Source organism: Microtus ochrogaster, unplaced genomic scaffold (genome assembly GCF_000317375.1).
Source record: "Microtus ochrogaster isolate Prairie Vole_2 unplaced genomic scaffold, MicOch1.0 UNK8, whole genome shotgun sequence".
NCBI lineage: Eukaryota > Metazoa > Chordata > Mammalia > Rodentia > Cricetidae > Microtus > Microtus ochrogaster.
The window spans coordinates 7956663-7965701 of NW_004949106.1; the positions used below are offsets into that span (position 1 = coordinate 7956663).

Consider the following 9039-nt stretch of genomic DNA (forward strand, 5'->3'; position numbering starts at 1 on the left):
AGCCGCATCACCCTCATCCCCACCCTCATCCCCACCCTCATCCCCACCCTCATCCCCAGATGCCCAGGCACCTGAGACAGATCAATGGCTTAGCCGCATCACCCTCATCCCCACCCTCATCCCTGGATGCCGGGGCACCTGAGACAGAGCAATGGTTTATCCCCATCACCCTCATCCCCACCCTCATCCCCAGATGCCCAGGCATCTGAAGCAGACCAACTGCAAAGAAGGAGCTGCCGGGGGCTAAGATCCCTCTTGGGTCAAAGAATCCACCGGCCAATTCTCTGGTCTTTAAGGCCAAGAATAGCCGTTGGCACTATATGACTCCTTCCTTTAAGAGCTACGTGTCTGCTCATCTCTTCCAACTACGGGGAATGGGAGGAAAGTGGGGTGCCTCCGTCCTCCAGCTTCAGGGCAGCACCACACTTTGTCCTTAGCAATATCACCTAGGAAGCCACAGAGGCCGCCATACGCACCCTTTCCAGAACAACTGGGCTCCAGCATGATTATCTGGACACCAAGATCACAGCCTCCTCATGAAGCCAGACCGAGCAGCTGAGGCTGACTTATTAACTCAGTCTCTCTTCAGACTCTGAGCTCTATGCCTTCGTTAGCCTGTCCTCCCTGGCCATCCTCCAATGCCCTTCTCAAAGAGAGAATAGTGTCCCCCAAAATCCTACCACTTTCCTCCTCTTCTTCCCATCTTGTGATCTTTGCTGGATGCAGGGCCCTCTTTCATGATGAGCAGCTAATTGAACATGTCTATAGGGAATAGCATTTCAGGGAAGGCTATCTGTATGGTTACAACTACCTGTATAAGCCGATTGCTGGTTGAGTTGGTCGTTCTGAGAACGTTGGGAGATGGCAAGTGATTCCATCAGCAAAGATGGATCCCCAAGTTGTATTATCTTAAGGAACACAGGCACGGAAAAGCTCACTCCTAACCATCTGTGTTGTTGACTTTGCTTGACCCCCGACTTTGAATCAGGGCAGCGATGTACTCAATGGTGGTGCTCCCCCATGCAACTAACGGATATTGTCACCGTGACTCTATTTCAGAACTTGGTTTTCTTCAATAATCCTCCGTCTGTCACGCTGAGTCAACTCCTGGAAGTGATGAGCTGGCAGTTTTCATCCTATGTCGGCCGTGGCCTTAATTCAGACCAGCTCAACATGCTGGCGGAGAAGCTCACAGGTGAGGGCAGACGGGCAGGGAGGGTTTGCAAGCAGTCACGCTACTACCGCTGAGAGTTCTGGCGATTGTCACGCTTTATTGAATGCCTACTGGATATCGTCAGGGACAGGCCCAAGTGTTTTTCTCCTTTTAATCCCCGCAGTGTTCCTCGGGGGCTAACGGTATTTATTGTACTGATTTGAGGAGGCTGGGGCTCAGAGGTCGCAGCCTCACTTCGCAGCGCCCCGCTGTGAGCCCAGCCAGAGCTCCTCTGCAGCCAGTCCCTTCCGTTCACCCTCTGGTTCTCAGGAGTCCTTAGCACTTCCTCTGACTAGGCTGTGAAGCAGTCACGTTGCCATTAACTAACTAGAACTGGCTGGGCCAAGTATGGGGAAACGGAACAGAAACTCAAAGACACCAAGAATGACCGAATTCCTCACGTGACGGAAGCTTCTGTGTCTAGACGGTACAGATGTCGTCAGCAGCCCTTTCTGTGCTAACCGCAGTCAGAGCTTTACCCAGATTTCTTATGGACACCTGAATTTTGATAAGCAAGAGCCCTCAGCACCAGGGAGAGCTCACATTGAGTCTGGATGTGTTTCCAGTTAAACTAGTACCAAGGTTTGATCTGCACAGAACAGAACCCGGGGCAGCAGAATGGCTCTTAGGATGCTGGCTCGCTTGCCACACACACCCATTGGCCTATCAGTTGGCATTCAGATACATCTGGTCTTTTGGACAGTTTCAACACTTACCAAATACAATTTTTTTTTATCTTGAATTCATAAACAGCAGTGGTAGAGTTTGGCAAATTTTTGTTAATGAGTGGCTAATGCTTTTAAGTATATTCGTACGTTACTAGCAATAGTATAGATTAGCGTGGATTGCAACTGTAGTCTTAGGCTCTTCAGCAAATCATCCACAGGAATGGAGTTTTCTTAGACTTTAGAGAGTATTAATAGTGTTCTAGATCGAAATAGTTGTTGGCTGCTTACTACCTATGATTTCCAAGCTTATTGTTTTCACTTTAGTGGGCAGGTCACCACCCTTAGGCTGCCTCTAATGTTCCCAGTCAATGTTACGCTGTCCCCACAGCCCCTTGTGCGTCACTGTCCTTCCTCCCTGGGGTGGCTTCCCTGGGGTTGCTGTCTGCCAGCTTATCCCCCATTCCTGGAGCGTCCTAAAGCTGTCGTTGGTTCCTCCCTCACAAAGCTCTTAGATACCGAGGATTGCAGTCACTGGGATTGCACTCCGGTTTATCTTACGTCCATCTCCATCGCAAGTCCTTGTGGAATGCTTACGATGAAGGAGGGCGAGAAACTAGGCCAGGCACAGAACGGAAAGTCCCACTCTTGTTAAATCTTTCTGTTTATTTTTTTTTCCTTCATTTTAGTCCAGTCCAACTACAGCGACGGTCACCTCAGCTGGGCCAAGTTCTGCAAGGTACAAACCGGGGGGAGGGGTGTTGCTTAGGAAGCTCTTTGTCATGGCGCTGCTTGCTGCAGCTCCAGCTCCGTGCCATTGCCGATGCTTTGGAGGAGTTTCCGGATGAGGGTGACCTTAACAGAAGGTCCTGTTCTGCTCAAAAGTTAGGGTGGGTTCTATCTGGGTGCGGCTTAAGTCACCGGCCTTGTCCATGCTTGTGCCTTCTTCCTGATAGGAACATTTGCCTGGCAAACCGTTTACCTTCTGGACCTGGTTGGAAGCAATATTGGACCTGATTAAAAAGCACATTCTCCCCCTGTGGATTGATGGGTGAGTTCACAGGCTCTGTTTCTCTTAGGAGTACTTTTTTTCTGCTTTAATTATCTTGTTTCCATGCTGGGCAGTGGTGGCACACGCCTTTAATCCAGCATTCAGGAGGTAGAGGCAGGCGGATCTCTGTGAGTTCGAGGCCAGCCTGGTCTACAAGAGCTAGTTCCAGGACAGGCTCTAAAGATACAGCAAAAACCTGTCTCAAAAGAAAATTAATTAATTAATTAATTTTTTTCCATTTCTTTTTTAAAGTGTGTTTAGGGGGAAAAACACAATTGTGGTTTCTTCAGAGAGTAACCTATAATAATATATTGTGCATCTGTACTACATGCATGTATTGTATAATATGCATGTGTTGTGTAATGCTATCAGAGTTGGGTATAGTTGCTTGTGTTAGGCCTATTCTTGATGAATGCAATCAGTGGAGAAGTAACGACAATCAGATGAGACCATGCCTTACCCCTTGCTCTAATTTTAGGTACATCATGGGCTTTGTAAGCAAAGAGAAGGAACGGCTTCTGCTCAAGGATAAAATGCCCGGGACATTCTTGTTAAGATTCAGTGAGAGCCATCTTGGAGGGATCACCTTCACCTGGGTGGACCACTCTGAAAACGGTACGTCATGGCACTCCCTCACTGGCTTGAATAGGAACTGGTCCGCTTGGCCTGTAACCAGGTACCTGTGAATTCTGAAAGCTTGTGTTGCATGCTTTATCGCGTGTACAGTCTACACTGATGGGACTCCAGAAGGCCATACCTTTTAGCTATGGAGATAATGCAGGTCGAGGAATGACCACGGAGAACTTGAATATCCCCGGTTTCTGTGCTTTTCAGGAGAAGTGAGGTTCCACTCTGTGGAGCCCTACAACAAAGGGCGGCTGTCGGCTCTGCCCTTCGCTGACATCCTGCGAGACTACAAGGTCATCATGGCCGAGAACGTCCCCGAGAACCCTCTCAAGTACCTCTACCCTGACATTCCCAAAGACAAAGCCTTCGGCAAACACTACAGCTCCCAGCCTTACGAAGGTCTGTGTTTACTTTTCTCATGAGATTTTGGGAAATGATGACGTAACAGAGAAACGCGAAGGAAGTTCCTCTTTTTTTTATTACTTTGATGTTGTAATGTCCCAGGTCCAATGGGGGTAATGAATTGACATGTCCGTGTAACCTTCATGGCTACAACAGACTTCACCACGGCCAAACCAGCTCTTTGTAGAGCCTGGAGTTCATCCCCCTTAAAACAGGAGTGAAGCAATGGTCATAAAAACTCAGAGAGAGAAATTGGGGTTCAACCTGAACATCTGAAAAGTAAAATAGCCAGCCACTGGCTCTTACCTTGACCTCAGTCTGAAATGGCGATCCTGCCTCCAGGAATCTCAGAATGAGATTGACTGAGAGTTGTCTCCTCCCGTTTTATATTCCTCTCTAGTGCTGGGATTAAAAGAATGCACCACTGGGATTAAAGGCACGCATGACCTGGTTTCTATGGCCAACCAGTATGACCACTGACATTAAAGGTGTGTGTTATTGCGACCTGGTCTGTAAGACTAGCCAGTGTGGCTGTTTTGCTCTCTGTACTTCAGGGGAGCTTTAATTATTAAAATAAAAATGGAACGCCACTCCACGGGAGTGCTCATGGCTGCATGCCTGTGGCTCAGGGAAGGGAGCTGATGGCTGCATGCCTGTGGCTCAGGGAAGGGAGCTGATGGCTGCAAAGCTTTCGGGAAAATGCAGCAGTCCATAGTCCTGCATTTTGCAAAGAAACTTTGAGAGCGAAGAGTTAAGTTTTTCACTCTACTGTGATCTCTCTCTCTCTCTCTCTCTCTCTCTCTCTCTGTGTGTGTGTGTGTGTGTGTGTGTGTGTGTGTGTGTGTGTGTGAAAGAGACAGAGAGAGGCTAGGGATGGAACTCAGGCTCTGACGAATGCTGGACAAATAATCCAGCTCTGAATCATATACCCCATCCGGCCTCACTCTCATCCTTACTCGGAGTGTTTATTCTTTATGTAAGAAGAGACATGGGGCTCCCTGCTCTACTCTCCTGCCTCGCCAGACTCTCCTATGCGTCTTAAAGCTCTAGAAGAGCAACTATCCCAATAGACATTCAACAATATTGAATACATAAAAGAAAAATGATAAAAATTAACTGTCTGGGGTAAGGGGCTCCCCGTTCTCTCTCATGAATGCACAGTTGGCCTCTCTCTTCCTAGTTTCCACATCTTATTCAGCCCACCAGACACCAAAAAGAGGTTTTCGAGATTGCAACGGCATTGAAGATGTAGACCTTTTCTTTTCTGTCTTCTATAAGCAGTATAGGCTGACAGCTCTTAAAACAGCGTCAGTGCTGAGGCAGTATTGTAGACAACCTGGAACGGATGTAAAGCTTACAGAAAGGGGTGCTTAGGTCCAAAGCAAACGCAGCACGGTTGGACACACAGGATTGAAGCACAGTAGACTGAGTGACTGTCAGGGTTCCTAGAGCTCAGTCCCCTACAGGTTCCAAGGGATAACAGCCTGTTGTCTCTAAGGCTCCTCAGCTGTAGTGAATAGCAGAATAATTAAAGCTGGGAGACCCTACTGGCATCCGATTGGCATGGTGCACCTGGGAAGACCAAGGTTTGCCCGTTACCAGTACTATGTGGTTATCACAGTGTAATGTTAGTTCTAGGCAAGCTGATGTCCATGCTTCAAAACCTCTGGGTAGTAATAAGTTTATGACCAGTGTTTGAATGAAAAGAATTCTGTTCCTATGTGTGTCAGCCAAAGACTATGGTTTGTTGGGCTTACAGTTTGGAAGGTGCCAGTCTCTGGAGGGTAATTCCATCACCTTTTGGTAGGCCTGCCATGAGACCTCATGATGGGAGTCTATGAACAAGACACAGAGAAGAAAGAGGCTGGCGTCTCAATATTCCTTATAAAGCACACACCTAACGAGTTTCCTTCGGCAGGCTCCACATTTTAACTATTCCCCAGGCGCCCCATAGACTGACAACCGCACTTCGGCACTATAAATTTCCTGATGTACAAATGAATTGGATATTACTGCCACACTTCAAGGGCAGACAGTCAAGCCATCTCAACTATCCTCAGACATTTTAGAGTCGTTGACATGTGAAGTCGTATCAGCCTGCCAAGGGCTTTGTTGTTTGCCTAGTGCATTTCAAGTTCACCTGTGTGGCTGTTTTGTGAATTACAAGACAAACGTATTATTTATTTTCTTCTGCGTATTGTAGACATTTTCCCAGATGTTCGATTTCCAACTTTATCAATAACGTTAACATTTCTTCCCAACATTGTGCCTTTTTTCTTTTTCAGTTTCGAGACCAACAGAACGGGGAGACAAAGGTTATGTCCCTTCAGTTTTTATCCCCATTTCAACCATGTGAGTAACGTTAGTCACGCATAAAATATTTATTGTTGAATTGATTTATTTTTTTTTCAAAAGGCTTTTCCTAAAAGATGTAAGGGCAGATCGGAGCACATATAACTGAAGATAAAGCATTTTTAATGCCCAATAAAGCATTTTATGTCTCATTTCTTGGAACGCATAAAGCAAGTCTTCAGGGCACACTCTCTCGTCTATTAAGGCCGGAATTATAAAGCGGTGTTTTTATATGCCATGTATTGCATAGCAGATTGAATGCTCTGATAGGAAATGATGAAGCAGGCAAGCTCATTGTCACAAAGAGATGAAGTGTTAGATGAGTCCCGGACACAGCAGGCTACCATGAGCTATTATGTTATAATCCTTGTAATATTCTCCTGTTATCTCTTTAAGCCGGAGTGATTCCACGGAACCCCAGTCTCCTTCAGACCTTCTCCCCATGTCCCCGAGTGTATACGCTGTGCTGAGAGAAAACCTGAGCCCGGCCACGATTGAAACTGCAGTACGTCCTCCCGTCTCTCAATGCTCTGGGGTGTTGGCAATGAAACAAAGGTGCCAAGTGAAACATAGGGGGTTGCGGCACCGCCTGGACAAAGAGAAAGCGCGGTTGCTAGCACAAATTCAAGAGCCCGAAACAGACGGTGCTGCTTAGGTGGCATGCACGTTGCTAAATACTGGCGCTTGCGAGAACTGCCTTCCGGTGTTTGCCACAAAACCAGAGGGCAAAATATGCCTACACTTCTCTCCCTGGTGCAGCCAAGGTCTGTAAGTCTCCTTTGGCAGTTACCTTAAGAACCACAAGTTCCAGTCTCTCTTGGTTGTTGCACAGCCTGTCTCTGTGGCCCTAGAGCACGAAGAACAATCAAAGCATAAGTATTTTTTAAAATAACTTATTTAACTTTATTTTATGTGCATTGGTGTGAAGGTGTCGGATCCCCTGAAACTGGAGTAACAGACAGTTGTGAGCTGCCATGTGGGTGCTGGGAATTGAACCCAGGGCCTCTTGAGCAGCCAGTGCTCTTAACCACTGAGCCATCTCTCCAGCTTGAACATAAATATTTTTTAAGAACTGTGTCCCCATCTATAACATTACTTGGGATGTTTTCTATTTGTTTCCATCCCCCAATGCTGTCAAAGGGTTCACCACTCCCAATTTACCAAATATGAATACATCAGAGCGAAACCTTGCAGGGATCTGGATGAGCAGGAAGCTGCTACCTAGCTAGAAGTCGAACGGTATTCTTTAAGAATTTCAAAGATGGACAGTCCTTGCTTGCCTTGCATGGCTTAGCCCAATGCTGGATGTCCTGAATATACCAAGTTATTTAGATCCAACTGAACTTTTGCTACATTTTGTACCTTTTTTTTAGGTTTTAATTATTTAGATAATAATTAATATTTCTATGTTTCGTGTGATGAACGGATTTGGGGTTTGTAATTACCGTGTGTGTCTCTGTGTTGAACTCGGGCTTTCGGTGCGAGTGCTTTAACCCAATGAGCTACTCTGCCTGCCCCGTGAGTAGACTTCTTAACACAGTTTTTAATCTACTCGAATTACTCTTATTTCAGACTGATCAGACCCAATGACTCTAATGAATTCTTAGTTAACTGGTAGAAAGATTACAGATTGTTCAGTAGACAAAAGAGTATTCGCTCCCTCAAAACTGAGTTATTTGCAAATTAGCTTCCTTAACAATCATTTTCCATTTTCGATTTTTAGATGAAATCTCCGTATTCTGCTGAATGACAGCATAAAGTGACTCTTCACAGAAGAGAGCGGTTGACAGCGGGGATTGTTCTCGGTCAAAGGCCACAATTTATTTCTTCAGCTTTGTAAATACCGGTTTCTAGAAAATGGTAGAAGTCTAAAGCTTTCCTCTCACCCCAATTGGGAGTGCAAGTGACCAGAATGCAAAAAAAAAAAAAGCAAAAAACCCCAAAGCTTCAGATAAACATGCAAGAAGAAAGCTTTAAGAAACCAGTGTTAGCAACAATATAACAGAAGACCTCCTGGCGTGCATTTGTTTCTGATTTTATTTCTCGGGTTTTATCTATGATTTGGCCCTGGAAGCCATGTTACCATTTCGGGTGGGTCGAGAATACAGTATCATGTCTGAATTAGTCAAAACCACAGGAAGGGTTAGCGGAAAACCAGATAAGAATCATTAAAGTAGATCCCAGATGTGGGGAATGATGGGGCGGGAACAGCATGACTCACAGGGGTGAATCATGCAGCCTTCAGATTGCCAGCCCAGCTCCGGTATATCTGTGATGCTTCACGGCTACTAGTGCCCCTACCGGGGATGGGGGTCTCTCAGTGGGAAGAAGGATCCAGAGTCATCTCTGTAGGGTGGGCACTGCAAGTGGACAGATGGGTGAAAAGTCTTAGGAAATGAAGGCTGGGAAGCGAATGGCAGCCTGGACCTCGGATTCCTGAAGTCACCTGCAGGTTGCATAGTTTGCATCTCGAGAACATGTCGGACTGAAGGGGTTCAGCCATCCCTTCTGATTCCACAAGTCTCTGGTCCTGGTAACTTCATCTGAGACTACAGAAGAGCAAGGCATTTGATTCTCGCTGGTGGAGAGATGGGAAGTGCTTTGCTGACTGGCACTGTGGGTACAGAAGTTGCAGGTGTACTTTGGGCACCAGTTCAGGCTAACTGTGGTCTGTGATGTCATTGCTTACTCTGCCTTTGGCCGTTCCAGGAATATATGTATGTATTCAT

General features: G+C 46.4%; 1 protein-coding gene across 1 annotated transcript in view; it reads left to right on the forward strand.

Moving 5' to 3' along the window:
* Positions 1-8327, forward strand: part of Stat4 (signal transducer and activator of transcription 4) — an 84765-nt gene extending 76438 nt beyond the window's left edge. Inside the window, exons 14-21 of the mRNA XM_005366422.1 lie at positions 1060-1195; positions 2568-2617; positions 2835-2929; positions 3408-3544; positions 3764-3955; positions 6244-6310; positions 6707-6815; positions 8034-8327. Coding sequence (XP_005366479.1) covers positions 1060-1195; positions 2568-2617; positions 2835-2929; positions 3408-3544; positions 3764-3955; positions 6244-6310; positions 6707-6815; positions 8034-8060 — 813 coding nt within the window. The 3' untranslated portion in view covers positions 8061-8327. The remainder of the gene's footprint in view (positions 1-1059; positions 1196-2567; positions 2618-2834; positions 2930-3407; positions 3545-3763; positions 3956-6243; positions 6311-6706; positions 6816-8033) is intronic.
* The last annotated feature ends 712 nt before the right edge of the window (positions 8328-9039 follow it).